Genomic DNA, 15,939 nt, shown 5'->3' on the forward strand with positions numbered 1-15,939 from the left:
AAAAAAGCTTATAGATGTCAAAACATGAGCTGCTTAAAGTTCTGGATCTCTCAGTCAGTTGCACTCTGTCTCTGTGTGTTTTCTTCTCTCTGTGTTGTTGGCATCCATCTCAAGACACACACACACACACACACACACACACTAATAAACATTGAATGGGGCCACAGAATTCAGAGTTGTTGCTGTGATTGCTGTCAAACATTTAAACACTTGTGATCACAGCGGATCTATTTAAATTAACGGGCCTAACTTAGTCATATTAATTCATTTCAATGAGTCTACTCAGAATAAATCTTAGTTGAATTTCACTTATTATTATCTCATCTTCTTTGGGTGGCTTACAAAACCAAAAAGATGTGCAAAAACAATCTCAGCACAAGTAACACAGCATTAAAGAACACCAAAACCAGCATTAGTGAATAACGGTAATATAATAGCAAATGCAAAACAATTTGTGCCCAGATCTAAGTACACTAAAAACATATAATTAAGGGCCCTGTGAGAATGTGATCTTAAGTGAAGACGTTCAGGAACAATTTCTGTTATTTTATCTGTTTATGCCTGTGTGTCCATCCTTCCTTCAAGTAGCCAAGCAATAAGTCAGATGGAGAAAATGGCATGCCAATGGCGACCTGGTAAATGTTGTGGCATAGGAGAGAGTGGAATCCAGAATTCCTCTCAGGAATGGCTGAAGGAACTGGAAGGGAGCCCTAGCTCTATGGTAGAGCAACTGCTTTGCATGTGGAAGGTGCCAGATTCAATCCCCAGCATCTCCAGGTAGGGCTGGGAGAGACTCCTGTCTGAAACCCTGGAGAGCCACTGCCCCGCAATGTAGACAGTATGGAGCTGGATGGACCAGTGGTCAGAGGCAGTTTCCTGTGTTCTCAGGGAATCTTTTCTTGAGTCTAGGAAACATGAGTGGTAGCAGAGAATCAAAAGTGGAGGAAGAGAAGCCAAGTCCCAAATCCCTGAGTTTAGCAAGGGGTTGTGGCAGTGGGAGCTCTAGATCCATCTAGGCAGAGTTCTCAGAATAGCACAGTCAACAGCAGCATATTTCACTTAGATCACCAAAGCCTGCAAAGTCAGTGGTTTTCTGATCCTCATCATGACATGCCTTTGTATTTAGCTTGTATTTAGCTATTTCTGAAAAATATTTAGATCCTGCAGTGCCCTGGCCTAAATGGGATCTTCAAGGTGTCATTAGTCTAGCTCAATATTGTCTGAAGGGATGCAGGTGGCACTGTGGTCTAAACCAGTGTTTCCCAACCGGTGTTCCGCGGCACACTACTGTGCCGTGAGACATTGGCTGGTGTGCCGTGGGAGGGAGGCGGGCGAGTCGGGCAGTGAGAGGCGGCGGCGGCGAGGATCCGCGTCGAGCCGGGGGCGGCTCCGCGGTGGTGGTGCCGAGCGGCGGGGCAGCGCGTGCAAAAGGGAGGAGCGCGAGACAGCGGAGGAGGAGGAGGCCGGCATGTCCGGGCAGCAGCAGCAACAACAGCAGCAGCAACTCCCGGCGACGGCTCCTCAAGCCCCGCCGCCGCCCCCTCCTCCGCCCGCTATCGCCGCCACCACCACAACAGCCGCCGCCGCCTCAGTTGCCGCCGTCCCTCAGTCCCTCGCTCTGCTGCCTCCTCCCACCCCCAAAGCTTGGAGGTTCCCCGGCAAGGGGGAGGGAAAAAACTTTCACTTTCGTGCGTCCCTCCCGGCGTGACGCTGCGCGCTGACGTCACGGGGCGGGGCTTTAATGGTGGTGTGCCGCGAGATTTTTTTCATTAAACAGGTGTGCCGTTGCCCAAAAAAGTTTGGGAAACACTGGTCTAAACCACTGAGCCTCTTCAGCTTGCCGATCAGAAGGCCGGCAGTTCGAATCCATGCAATAGGGTGAGCTCCCATTGCTTTGTCCCAGCTCCTGCCAACCTAGCAGCTTGAAAGCATACCAAGATGAGTAGATAAATAGGAACTGCTGTGATGGGAATGTAAACGGCATTTCCGTGTCCTCTGGCACTCCTCATGACGTTCTGTGCACCAGAAGCAGTTTGGTTATGCTGGCCACATGACCTGGAAAGCTTTCTGCAGACAAACGGCGGCACCCTCACCTTGAAAGCGGAGATGAATGCTGCATCCCATAGTCAAATTCGACTGGACATAACCATCTAGGGGTCCTTTAAAAGGTAAAGGTACCCCTGCCCATACGGGCCAGTCTTGACAGACTCTAGGGTTGTGCGCCCATCTCACTCAAGAGGCCGGGGGCCAGCGCTGTCCGGAGACACTTCCGGGTCACGTGGCCAGCGTGACAATCTGCATCTGGTGAGCCAGCGCAGCACACGGAACGCCGTTTACCTTCCCGCCAGTAAGCGGTCCCTATTTATCTACTTGTACCCGGCGGTGCTTTCGAACTGCTAGATTGGCAGGCGCTGGGACCGAGCAACGGGAGCGCACCCCGCCGCGGGGATTCGAACCGCCGACCTTTCAATCGGCAAGACCTAGGCGCTGAGGCTTTTACCCACAGCGCCGCCCGCGTCCCTTAGGGGTCCTTTACCTTTTCCTAATATTGCCTGGTAGTGGCTCTCCAGGATTTCAGGCAAGTGTCTCTTCCAACCCTACTTGGAGACCCCTGGGATTGAACCTGGACCTTTTGCTTGCAAGGAAGATGCTTACCACTGTGCTATGGCCCTTCCCCATTTCCTGGTATCCTGATCTTCCCAGGTCCTCAAGTATACATGCAGTCTCCATGGATGCTAAAGGTTCCCCACTGCCAAAGAAACTGGGAGGAATGTGCATCCTAGGATGTGAGGCTAGATCCATGGTCCTGCAGCCCTGTTGCCCCAGCTATTGGCTCTTCCTTCCAGTAAGCCTGAATAGGTCTTGTGTCACACACACGGATGTCACAGGGCATGAGTTTCTTAGTAGTGGATGCTGATAAGAACTCCATTTTGACTTGTCCAAAGGGTGGCAGAGTCCCATTAGGAACATGGTGTTGAATTGCTGCAACCTCTCCAGCGTTTAGCTGCATGATGTGACTTCATGGTAAGGGTATTGAACGAAGTAGTGATGGGGTGGGGAGAGAACCATTTGTACTACTTGGAGCTATTTGGTTTTTTTATATAATTTTTTTATTGGGTTTTCCGCTTTTATAAAGACAAAACACACACAAAAAATAACACATAACAAAGACATGTATAGATTCAGCAGATCCTCATTTCATAACCTTGTTCCCTGACCTCCCCTCAGCCCCCCTCGTGCATCCCAATTCCCAAAGTTATATCAGCAAGTTGGTATTTCTCCTCTTAACTATCTTATTCCTCTTATTACCTCTTTTATAATAAAAATTAATATTCCTAAGTTGGACTTAATTTCTCTTCCATCGATTTTTCATTTTGTCTTAATTAAAAATCATATTAACCAAACCTAAAAGTCTTAAGAGTTTCTGAGAATCTCCTCTTCCCTCCCTCCCATCCCCGGTTTTTGTCCCTTCCCAATAAAAATCCAAAATCGGGATTCTCAGCCTGGGTTCCTCACGTCCGAGGCTTTCAAATCTCTTTCAGTCCCTCTCCGCCGGTCTTGTTGGTAGTCCTTTATGTCAGTCGTCAAGTCTGGAAAAAGTTCTTTCACCATCCAAGTATGTTCTCTTCCCACAAGGAGATTTGTAATCAACTGCTGGAAAATTTCCACAAAGCCTGTATCCTCAGAATCAAAGTCCAAACGGAGGCCCCAATCATATCTCTTTATTTTAAGTTCCTGTATTCCATATTGTCCCAGGGCCTCCTCCTTCTTCTCCTGTATCTTTCGCAGACTTGTGGTAGATATGTTCCCAAAGTCTCCTTGCTTGTATTCCACAGATGTCAGCTTTTGGTTGTTACTTCCCAAGGTTACTTTCTCTTTTTCTTGTTTAGTCTCTTCCACCTCTGAAGATGTTGTTTCCCCTTCAGCTGTGGATTCTTTCTCATTCAGGTCCTCAACACAAACAGCAGAGTTGCCTGTTCCCAAGGTCATAATCGTAAGTTGTTTATTCATGGCCAAGCTCTGCTCTTGTAAGATTCCCACCAATTGAAACATCCTTTCGATTTCCACTAGTAACTTTCCATCCACAGCCATTGTATCCATTGTAGTTTCACAGAATTCCCCCTAGGGGGAATCTGGTTACTTATTAATCTTTTGCCCAACAACCCTTTAACTTCTTGTTATTACTTTGTTTCCAACAATTTTGGCTCAATTGTAGCTCGTCTTAGTCCAGAGGGGTCTTAAATAACGATTTTTCCGCTTTAAATTGCCCGTTTGACAGCTTTGACAGCTGTCAAACTCCGCGGCTCTTACACAGGCACAAAGGCAGGACGTTCCCGAGCCCGGGAGGGGGGGTTGTTTAAAACAAAAAGAAGGCTTCTGAAACTCCACTCTCCAGCACGAAATTTCCTTTAACTAAATCTTGAAAGTTAATGTCCTTTTTAACTCACCCCACCAAGGGTAGGCTCTCCAGCTTAGCTCTTGTGTCGTGGCTTAGATCTTCTACAAGGGGGGGGGGGTGCGGACTTCCTTTTAGCACACGCCCCGATCGTCTCCAATTCAGGGTAAAATTTTTTAAAGTCCCAATCCGTCTTACTCACGGGTAGTTCTTTCAGTCCAGATTTTCAAGGAAGGAAGTCAGCGCTCTCTGGTCATGGCTCGCGGCTTCGCTCCACCGAGGTAGCGATCGACTCTCAGTGCCACGGCACCCCCGTATCCCCTCCGCAGCCTTTAAAAAGGCTCTTCGCGAATCAGGGGGGGCGCTTAAGGCACCCGCCGAGTCTTCAGTCCGCAGGCTTCCGCGCCTGCGGTTTTTAAGGGTCCCCGCGTCGCCGGCGCGGCAAAGACCCGTCCTCGGTAGAGCCGATTCCCTCCGCAGCTCGGAGGGAATCCGCCATTTCCAGATCGCGTCAACCCGGAAGTCCACTACTTGGAGCTATTTGGAGGAACTTGAGCTATTTGGAGGAAAAGCTGGATGGAAAAAATAATGATTTGTTGTTGTTTAGTCATTTAGTCATGTCCGACTCTTCGTAACCCCATGGATCAGAGCACGCCAGGCACTTCTGTCTTCCACTGCCTCCTGCAGTTTGGTCAAACTCATGCTGGTAGCTTCACGAACACTATCCAACCATCTCGTCCTCTGTCGTCCCCTTCTCCTTGTGCCCTCCATCTTTCCTAACATCAGGGTCTTTTCCAGGGAGTCTTCTCTTCTCATGAGGTGGCCAAAGTATTGGAGCCTCAGCTTCACGATCTGTCCTTCCAGTGAGCACTCAGGGCTGATTTCCTTCAAAATGGTTTGATCTTCTTGCAGTCCATGGGACTCTCAAGAGTCTCCTCCAGCACCATAATTCAAAAGCATCAATTCTTTGGCGATCAGCCTTCTTTATGGTCCAGCTTTCACTTCCATACATCACTACTGGGAAAACTATAGCTTTAACTATATGGACCTTTGTTGGCAAGGTGATGTCTCTGCTTTTTAAGATGCTGTCTAAAAAAATGATGATAAGTAGATCTTAAAGAAAAATGCACCAAGAAAGGTAGGTGTCAGCAGCTGGAGGAACCTGGGCCAAATCTCCCTCACTGAGAGATACCATCTACTGACCCCAGAGGCAAAGGCGTTGGGATGAAATGGGCATTAGCAAGTGACTGGAGGAAGGCAGAAGTTGAGCTACTGCTCTTACTCCTCACTCCTGTTCAAAGTGGCTAAAGTAAGAAGATGATATCTCTCCTGAAAAGGGCAAACAAAACAGAATAGCCGGCTTTGTGTCATGAGGGAACATGCTCATCTAGTTTATGTGCACTGGAGGAACGTCTGCAGCTCAGCAAAAGAGCACATGCTTTGAAGTAAAAGGACTGAGGATCAGTTCTTGGTGTCTCCAGGTATGGCAGGAAAAGGCTTCAGACTGAAGCCCTGGAGAGGAGCTTCCCATTAGTGTCAACGATATTGAGCTAGATGGTCTGACTTGGTAGAAGGCATTTTCTTGTATTTGATGTATTTAGCCAATGGCAAAGTTCCCAACAGTGGGGCAACTTTGGGGGCTCCTGATTCACAAAGCAAGGGTGTGAGGAACTATATAAATCTGCATGTGCTATTTGTTAAACCTTGCATCTTAATTCCACATAGGGGCCCTTTATGACCAGAGAGCACATGGGGGACTTCCATTAGCAATAATCAGAGTTACATGCTCGAATTAAATACTCCAGATGGTGCATATTACACACCACATGGCATTTGACTAAAATATGTTTTTGTTCTGCACGAAGCTGACAAATAACCACAGAGGCGCCCCATCCTTCTTGGAACCAACCATTCTGATTTGTGCTGACCACAGCCCTTTAGTCTGGGTAGGGTCATACAGTGAATATTTTGCACAGCACCCGTCCCCCAAGACTACTCACATTGCATAACACTTGACTCTGCAAGACACATAGGCTACTATTGTCATTTTAACTTCCAAGTATGTACTGTATAATGTGCCTTTGCATCATTACCCCCCCTTGCTAGTTTTGTTAGGAGACTTGTCTATACACTGAGCATAGGAAGCACTGTATACAATTAGACCATAGGTCTATCTTGTAGCTTAGGGGTGGGGAACCTCCTGTTTGTGTGAGAAATATGACCTCCCAGGCATCTCCAAGTGGCCCATGAAGCCATTTTGGGCAAGTCACAGCCTCTTGCTATACATCCGATATCATACATGATGGGTTTCAGAGGTTCAAAGAGCAATATAGGGCTCTTTGCAACAGGGCTTTCATACAGCCCTGTGCTGTGTTTTGAAGTCCTGACAACCTGGGCATCAAATCCCAGTGCGATCTGATGTCATAGTGACATCAGGGGTTTGACAGGTGGTGGTAGGGAGATGAACATGTGGCTCATCAGCCAGAAAAGTTTCCCCACCCCCGTTGTAGCTCTTAAGACCCTACCAACCCCTCCGCCCCCTATTGCTGCCTATTGGGGATTCCCCCCCCTAATGCACCCAGCAGGGATTTTCTTCAGAACAGCCTCAGGGGAGGAAAGGGTTTAATTCCCCCCCCATTCCTGCTGCGATCCTGCTCATTATTAGTCCTGCCCTCCAACTGCAGATGCTATTTGCATTTTTTTTTAAAAAAAATAAATACATTAAATGTGTGCATTTAACATCAAGCCTGACTGGATCTGATTCCTGGTCAGAAGAATGGCAGAATCCTCAGCCTGTGTCTAGGAGATACAGTATAACATAGATACATGGGAAGGGGTCATACATCTAACCTCTAACTTAAGAGACTCTTTTAGATGAGTGGGACAGAGTCCAGGTGCTCAGGGGCACAGCCTTGTAAACAGTGGCAGAGCCAACAGAATCCAGATTCTGATGTTCAGCAAGCAGAAAGGAGGAAGTAGAAAGGCATGGCAGCCAATGGCTCTGGTGGCAAAAGCAGTCTGGCAAAGCAAATACATATAGCACACACATGTGCAGAATAACTGGAGGGTAGTTAAAATTTTGAACAAACAAACTAAAAATACATCGTATTTAAACAACTTTGACCATGTTGCTCCTAATTCACAGATGAGAAAACACTGAGGTACAGCAATATGCAACCATCCTAAGTTCCAATAGTGAATCCACATTAGAGAATTCTTTAAAATAAGATATGCAGAATGTTTTCCCTTCACCACTGAGCAACTGCGGCCTTTGCTCCTCCTGCGTTCTCTCCCCCCAACCTCTTTTTTGAGGGGGTCTCTCCCTCCTCCAGTTGAAGCAGCCTGGGAGAAGCAGAGAGAACTAGGATCTGATTTATATTTAGCAGTTAGGCTTTGGGAAGAAAAACCCAGAACAACAACAACAAAGAAGCAACCTACCATGCTAAGAATTGGAGTGGATATTCCTTCATTTATATAGATTTTCTGATCATCTCTCAATTGGTTATGGGTCCCTGTTTCAGTTTCCCCTGGTTGATTGATGACCTGCTTGCAACTCCAGTTACAGTATCCTGCATTGCTAAATTCTGTAGAGAGAAGGGATGTTCAGCATCTTCAGAATTGTCATAGTCGTATCACCATCAACATTTTCAGGAGGCTACAGTAAAAGGGACATAAGCAGGAGAAGTTGGCAGTCAGAATACCTTTGGGGGTTAAGTATCTGCTTCGGAATGCATTTTGCACAAATCATAGTTATACTCTGCTTGAAAGAGCTGTCCATCCATGTTTAAGGCACTTCAAGAAAAAGGCAGAGAATGCTAACTATTTAAAAGAGGAGAAACTGAAAGCACTGCACCGTTCAAGGGCAGATCAGGACTGTGTATACATCATACGTTTAAAGCACATTAACCCCTCCTCCCCGAATCCTAGGAACTGTAGTCTACCCATCACAGAGCTATGTTTCGCACACCCTTTGGAAACTACAGTTTCAAGGTTTCTTTGGGGAAGGAAATGTGCTTTAAATGTGTAGTGTGTACATAGCTGGGGTTGAGAGTCTGCAGTGGTAACAACAAAAAGTGGTTATTGTATCAGCGACATTTTTAAAGGGCCATAGCTCAATAATACTGTTAAATCTGCAGCGCTAAGAATGGAGATAAGCTTCTTTGATGTTAAAAGAGTAGCAGCTAAATTGGACTGGAGATAAGCTTTTTAAAGAGCAGAGAAAGGCATTTTGTGCCTGCTGGCTTTTGAGGAATAGGCAGAAGTTTTTTTCCTGTGTTCCTACAGTGGTAAGGCAAGAGATATGGAAAATGTTACCTGCATAGGAAAATGCTAGGTACCACAGCGCAAAGAGAGAAAATAAACTCTGAAAATAAGATCTCTGATCTTAGTACTGTGGTGCTTAGTGCTTAGACTGCAGCTAAGAGATCCTTAGTGCTTAGATCAGATATAACCAGGGCTTGGAAAGTTTGTTTTTAAAAGGCCCATCCTTTTACAAAACAAATAGTTCATGTCCATCCAAATTTGTAACTTTTTACAGTTCACAAAAAATTAGTATCGCCCTCCCCCCCTGCATTCTGAATGTTACAAAGCAATGTGCTGAAGTTCAGGGTTCAAAAGTAAATCTAAACCAAATACAGGTAAAAAGAAGTCTGACCGACAGAATGGCAACAGATGAAGCTTTCCCCATAATTGTATTTTCATACTAGAAAAGACTTATCCTGTTTAATTTCTGTCTGTCAGACAGCTGTTCAAAGCTTTGTTCCTGTTCATTTGCTTTGTTCCTGTACTTGTGCTTTTTGCTTCAAGCTGTTGGAAGTCAACTTTGTTCAACTGAACTAATTCATTCCAAGGGCTGGAGATAACAGATCTCTGCACCTGACAGGCCAAATTCAGAAGCCTAACTGGTATAGGTTTGCTAGTGTTTGCCTATTTATATTGTCCACTAGCAAATATATCAATTAGCACTAAAGAAATTGTAGTTGATTTAACTGAATAAGGCTGCAGTCCTTATATCCACTTACCTGGAGTAAGCCCAGTTGAATTCAGTTGGACTTGCTTCTGGGTTGGCATGTATAAGATTGCTCTGATCAAATGCATCTAAATAAATGTGCAAGTTACCACAACATAGGTGGCCATCTGAGATACTGAAGGAGGTGATAATTTACTAGCTAATAAGAAAAATGACCGCCTTGTCGAAAGAAAAAAAAAATCTTTAATATTTTCTGTTTCATTCCTGTTATTGTAAAACACAGGAGCCAAAACAGCTTCACAAATTAGTATGTGCCCTCACAGATTAAAGTTACCTCTTTCTATTAATCAACTAAAATTGTAGTTGATTAATGAGTTTGCTAATCTGATTGAATTTTACAGTGCTTCCATCCCACCCCCACCTCCACTGCCACTCACACACATGTACTATAGTAAGGAAAAATATTGAAGGGCTCTTTAGTGATTTCACAGTAACCACAAGAGCAAAACTCAAGATGTTTGTGATGTTAACAGAAACCAGAGATGAGATCTATGTATAGGCTTATTCAGAATCGCCTTGAATTGCCTTTTATATACTACACAGATCACAGGAAAAATATTTTCTTTAAATTCAAGTACTGTCTCCTTTCTGCCCTACATTCCAGGAGAGGCACTGATGTTTTCTATGTATTGTAAAACAGGGCTGTATTTATTTTTAAAATTCCAATATATATTTTACACTTAGGAATTTATTTAGTGAAACTTAACAGCATATATCTTGTTAAACAGTCAACCTGCTGCAAATCTTTACCTATCCACTTAAAATAAAGAATTGCTAATTTGAGGAATAGAGAATTATGCTTTTAAGTAGTGCTGTGAAACAGACAGGATCACAACTTTTAAAGTTACATCACGCTCGCAAACCAAGCAACGAGAGTTCTGCTGGATACCCTTTTGTTATCAAATTTATGATTGTGCTTCCCTCAAGTAAAGAAAAGCTAAACAACCTACTTGCCAACTTTATAAATTTTCAGTTTTATTTGCTTGACATGACTTTTGTGGTTAAATTCTAGCATTTCAAGACAAATTAAAGGGATAGGCAGATGATGAAACATGGGAAAACATTTGCCTGGCTGAACTTAAAGCATGCGTTGCTACAGGAACTTTTGGCCCTTTAAGGATTTAGTCCCCTTTTACTTTGGCATGAAAATAATTTGGTCCACTGATCCATTTTCTTTCCTTTTAATCCTCCCCTCACATGCTTCCAACATCCTCCTATTGTTCCTTGGCACTCCAAGTATCCCACTTGACAAAAACTTGGGATGCAACATTGCTGAAGGAATTGCGTCATATGAACCTAGGAAAGCTGCTTTCACACCACGTTGGGCCAATGGTCCAATTTGTTCAGTGCTGTCTACACTGACTGACATCTCTAGGCAAGGCTGGGAATGTTGTTGTTGTCCCCACCCCCAACCCAGTCTGAAATCCTTAGAGCCACTGCTGGTCAGGATGGGGGGAAAAATACCAGGTTAAATAATGCTAGATGGGCCTGTGGGCGGTTCCTATGAGACTGCAAATATCCAACATCAAAAGCTTTCTGAAACAGGATTTGTAGGCTCTGCACCTGTGCTTTGGAATCCCAATCATGCCAGAAGAGTCAGATTTTGGTCTTTCAAATTCCAGCGGTGCTCTGTGGCTCTTGCCTTCCGTTCTGCTTAATTCACTATGTCATAGCTGCAATGCCCTACAGAGACCCCTCAGTTCAGTGCCCAGTGTGGTGGAGCTGATCACACTGCCCTAATGCCCCCAAAGCCCCATGGGCAGTGGTGGTATGTTTGCAGAGGCCATCTCACCTTTAGCTAAATATGTTGCAGGGGGACACTCCTCCTTTGTGTGGGAGACTAGGAGGGCAGCCTTTCTCAACCTGTGGGTCCCCAGATGTTGTTGAACTACAACTCCCATCACCCCTAGCTAGCAAGACCAGGGATGATTGGAGTTGTAGTCCAACAACATCTGGGGACCCACAGGTTGAGAACCGCTGTAAGGTGACCCTGGCTTGGAATTTTGTCCCCCCCCACCCCAGACAATCTGCAAAAACAAAGGCCTGAGGGCATATTTGTCCTGCCACAACTGTAATGAATCTGTGTTGTTTTGCTTTTAGACAAAATGACTTGGCATTCCTCCCCCCCACCCCCCACCCCGTCCCCATTCACTCTTTGGTCCAGGCCTGGGTCTGAGGCCAGATCAGAGAGATAAGCTGTCCTTTCGCAGCTTTGCTTGGACTTTTACAGCTTGCACCTCCATGCAGAGATCAGAATATAAGGTTGCAGCTGCACACATACCTAACTTTTTGAGCTAAGGAATGAGGCCCCTTTCATAGGCACACTCACTAGGAAAATAAGGGGTAAGAACAGTTGCAAACATCCATCAGGAAAAAAATGGTAGAAGGCATTTAGCTCCTCATAAAGCAAAAATTTAACTTGGAGAAGATTTGACACAGCAGTAAAGCACATACTATTTCTCTTTCATATATCCTTTTAAAAAAAATAATGAGGAAGGGCTCTTAAATGTTTCCTTTTACTTTCTATTAAAAGCAAATCAGATTGATGAAGTAAAATTCCCATGGACTCTCAGAATATATTTCACTTTACACTTGCTTTCTTTATGCGACGAAGCAGAAATCCTCCACATTGGTTTCACAGGCTGCCTGGCAAATAATTCCCACAAAATTACAGCTCATGGTGTTTTCAGTTTGGGGGGTATGCATGAATGTTGGTGCATATGCATGCACACACATTCTCATCAGCCTAATTTTATTTAGAAAACAACAAGTTCAAACCCTCACCCAGCCCTGAAGTCCATGGGGGTCATCTTGGGTCACAGTTACTATATCTTAGTCTAGCCTATAAGGTTGTTGTGAGATAAAGCAGGGTGGGTAGTGGGAATGCATGCATCTTTTGTTCATTTGAGGAAAGGTCAGATAGAAACATCATTAAGCAATAGTAACAGGAGTGGTAAGGGATGTGGGTGGTGCTGTGGGTTAAACCACAGAGCCTAGGGCTTGCCGATCAGAAGGTCGGTGGTTCGAATCCCCGTGATGGGGTGAGCTCCCGTTGCTCGGTCCCTGCTCCTGCCAACCTAGCAGTTCGAAAGCACGTCAAAGTGCAAGTAGATAAATAGGTACTGCTCCAGCGGGAATCTAAACGGCGTTTCCGTGTGCTGCTCTGGTTTTCCAGAAGCGGCTTAGTCATGCTGGCCACATGACCCGGAAGCTGTACGCCGGCTCCCTTGGCCAGTAAAGCGAAATGAGCGCCGCAACCCCAGAGTCTGCCACGACTGGACCTAATGGTCAGCGGTCCCTTTCCCATTCCCTTTAACAGGAGTGGCACGTGGCCAGTGCAAGGCAGGATGGAAATGTGAAACTTGAATTTTGGTATGGAGGAGAAGGGGATGAATTGGCTCCCCAGGAGCTGTGCCCATAGGAGTGACTGGCATTCCAGGAAGCAGAGCATTAAGTCTAAACAGAATCACAGCACTAGTTCATTTGGATGAGGAAAGCCCTCTAACTCAGGAGTGTCAATATCATGTTTGAGAGCAACATTGCAAAATTGTTTTATTTTTGTTCTGCATGTCAAAAAGCAGCAGCAGCAGAGAGGATACACGAGTAATTCTTGTGACATCTCTGCATGCTTACAGTGTCATGCACAATTTAGTCAATAAAGATGACTGGCAGAAGGTGCAGGACTGACATCTGTGTCCCACAATTTGACGTGATAGAGGTTTATAAAATGACAAATGGGGAGGAGAGCACAGATGGAACTTTTTCTCTCTCATAATTCTAGAACTCGGAGTCACCCAAAGAAGTTGACTGGCAGCAGGTTCAGGACAGACAGAAGGAGGTACTTCTTTGCACTGTGCATAAGTAGCTTGTGGAACTCACCACCACAAGATGTGTTGATGGCCCCTAGGTTAGGCAGCTTTAAAAATTAAGGAAATTCATGGAGCATACTTCTTACTGGTTGCTGTCTATAGTACCTTCACGAACCTCTGAATATCAGGTGCTGGGACCGATGCCCCGATGCAAAAGTCCAGAGGATCTGTTGGAGACTATTTGAAAAATAAGATGCTCAGCTACATGGCCCTTGACGGCTCTTTTAGGTGCAAAGGGCAGAATTATCTTTCACACTGAAAGATGCACAATGAACTTCAACTCCTTGTACATTTGGAACTGAAAGGGAACTGCAAGAACAGTTAGGGATGTTGGATGCAGGGGTCCTCTAATTCAGCTGACTGTTGAGCACACAGGGCTTATTCTTAGAAGACAATCTGATGCTCATAAATCAGCTTCCATGGACACATTGCCCTCACTGGAGCCAGGTGAAAAGTTGGTTGTCACACAGTCTTGTGATTACAACCACAAAAACCCTTTCCCTGGAAACCTATCCCATTTTGATTTTGAACATTTTTATACAGGCTGTGCAAGGTGCTCCTAAACAAGCAAACCTTTGGACCCCTGTTGGTACCAGGTTTGTCATTTCCACATAAATAAATGTTCCACAGTTCCGTGAACGACAGATGTGTCACCCAATTGCCTGAAAACGGACCAAACAAAGCAGAAAGCTATGTTAAGGAGGGGGGCGGCGGCGATTGTGCACATTTAATCTTCTTTGTTTCATATGTTCCAGATTCAGAATAATTTGTGGGCAGGAAATGCAGCAAGCGGTTCGGTGGTGACTTCCTGCATGCTTCCACGGGAGACCTCCTCTTGTATGACCCCTTACTCTCATTCGCCTCGGACAGATTCTGGGTACTCGGGTTTTTCAAACCACCAGAGCCAATTCAGCCACGTCCCCCTCAACAATTTCTTCACTGACTCTTTACTTTCTGGAACCACCAATGGACATGCATTTGAAACCAAGCCAGAATTTGAACGGAGGTCTTCCAGTATTGCAGTTCTACGAATGAAAGCCAAAGAACATACCGCTAACATCTCCTGGGCCATGTAATGTAAGAGAATGTCCTTTTTTTCCAGAGTTCAGGCAAAAGGAAGAAGAAGAAAAACACCCACCCACCATCGTTTCTTATTTCCCATATTTAAAGGACCCAATCATAAGCTGCTGTGTGAAGAATTGCTACCAATCAGGAGATAGAAAGGAGCCCGCTTAAGCCAGATGCCTGATATGCTATTTAACAATCACATTTTTAAGCATAAACATGTAGGAGGACTCAAAATAGAACCACCATGTGCCAGTCTCCAGAAGCCCTCTTAAAAAATAGCCAAATATGTTGTACTGTACTGGTTGATGAAATATGATTGTAAAACCTGCAAAAAAGAATAAAACCTATTAAAGAAGCAGATCTGTTATACGTTGCTTGGTGTCAATGCTGTGTCAATGCAGAATTCCTTATTCACAGTATAGCAGGAAGTCTTTGGTGGAAAATGCATTTGTTATGACAGTGCTGCAAGGGAAACATTTTAGCAAGCTGTGTAGCGAGTTTGACCACTTTTGGGGTATATAGGAGGTGCCAGGGATAGATAGACTCCAGAAAAATCACCTTTCCTTTCATCCATGAGCAGGAGTGTTCTGTGAATCCCATGGGATCTCAGAATTCAACCCATAATTTATTAAGGAATGATACCTTTCTTATTTGTTTTGTACCTTCACCAGTATTAAAGATACCTCTATGAAGTTGTCCTTAATTATTGGGCATCTTTCTTCGAGTGAAACCCATACGTTTCTATCCAGAATGATGTCCTGCTAAATTCAATCATGTTTATGTCTCAGAAAAGTAGGTAAAAGGATTGCGCAACCTTAATCTGTGCCCCAAGGCAAAGGTGGAGGATTCAGCCAATTTCAACCTGAGCTGAGCTGGAAAATGTTTGGGTAAGTTTGAAGTCTATCTGCTGCAGTTAAAACCGAGTTACAATTTTAAACTGACAGCAGTACACATTGGTGTGTGTGTTTTGAGTTTCAGTGATCGCTGCAAGGACTCAAAGGAAAACTCCCACTGATTTTTTTTCAGCAGGAGAGAGAGAGATGGAGAGCAAGAGAGAAAGAGAAACTTCTGTTTCTGGATGACATGTCAGTGCCTCTGAAAGATGAAGGAAGAATTAAAATGTCAGCAAACATTCTGAAATTTCTGATAGTAAAAAAAAGAAAAGAAAAAGAAAAAGAGAGTATGTGTGTGTTGGTGATGAAGGGAGGTGGGGAGGAGGAATGAAGAAAAATACTTTACATCTGGCAAATTGCTATCTGCTTTGATTTACTGCTCCTCCCTTTCCCCTGCCACATTCCAAGCTCCTTTGGATGAACGAAATGTTAGCCTCTTTGAAAGAAGCACTCACGCTCCCAAGTTCATAAAGGCAAACTCAAACTTAATTGAAATAAAGGAAGGCTTGAGACTGAGACTGAGTCGGACAAGATTCAGTCAGGCCTGCTCCTGCTGGCATTTTCCTCACAACCCCAAAATTGAGACAGGAAGTGAGAGAAGTTCATGTGCAATAAAACTACCACCTGGATCCAATGGGTGCTTCTCTTACTGTTTAGGACCCCTCTAGACTGATATGTTTTCTC

The 15,939-nt window shown here is 44.8% G+C and overlaps 1 protein-coding gene across 2 annotated transcripts in view; it reads left to right on the forward strand.

The window, feature by feature from the left end:
* Positions 1-14,700, forward strand: part of ALX1 (ALX homeobox 1) — a 34,549-nt gene extending 19,849 nt beyond the window's left edge. Inside the window, exons 4-5 of one of the 2 annotated variants that reach the window (XM_082241030.1) lie at positions 13,207-13,263; positions 14,050-14,700. In XM_082241030.1, the coding sequence (XP_082097156.1) occupies positions 13,207-13,263; positions 14,050-14,370 (378 nt within the window). In that variant the 3' untranslated portion in view covers positions 14,371-14,700. The remainder of the gene's footprint in view (positions 1-13,206; positions 13,264-14,049) is intronic. The other variant, XM_082241031.1, reaches the window with a different exon arrangement.
* Positions 14,701-15,939: the final 1,239 nt, after the last annotated feature.

Source organism: Podarcis vaucheri, assembly GCF_965113315.1.
Source record: "Podarcis vaucheri genome assembly, chromosome: 10".
Classification (NCBI taxonomy): Eukaryota; Metazoa; Chordata; class Lepidosauria; order Squamata; family Lacertidae; genus Podarcis; species Podarcis vaucheri.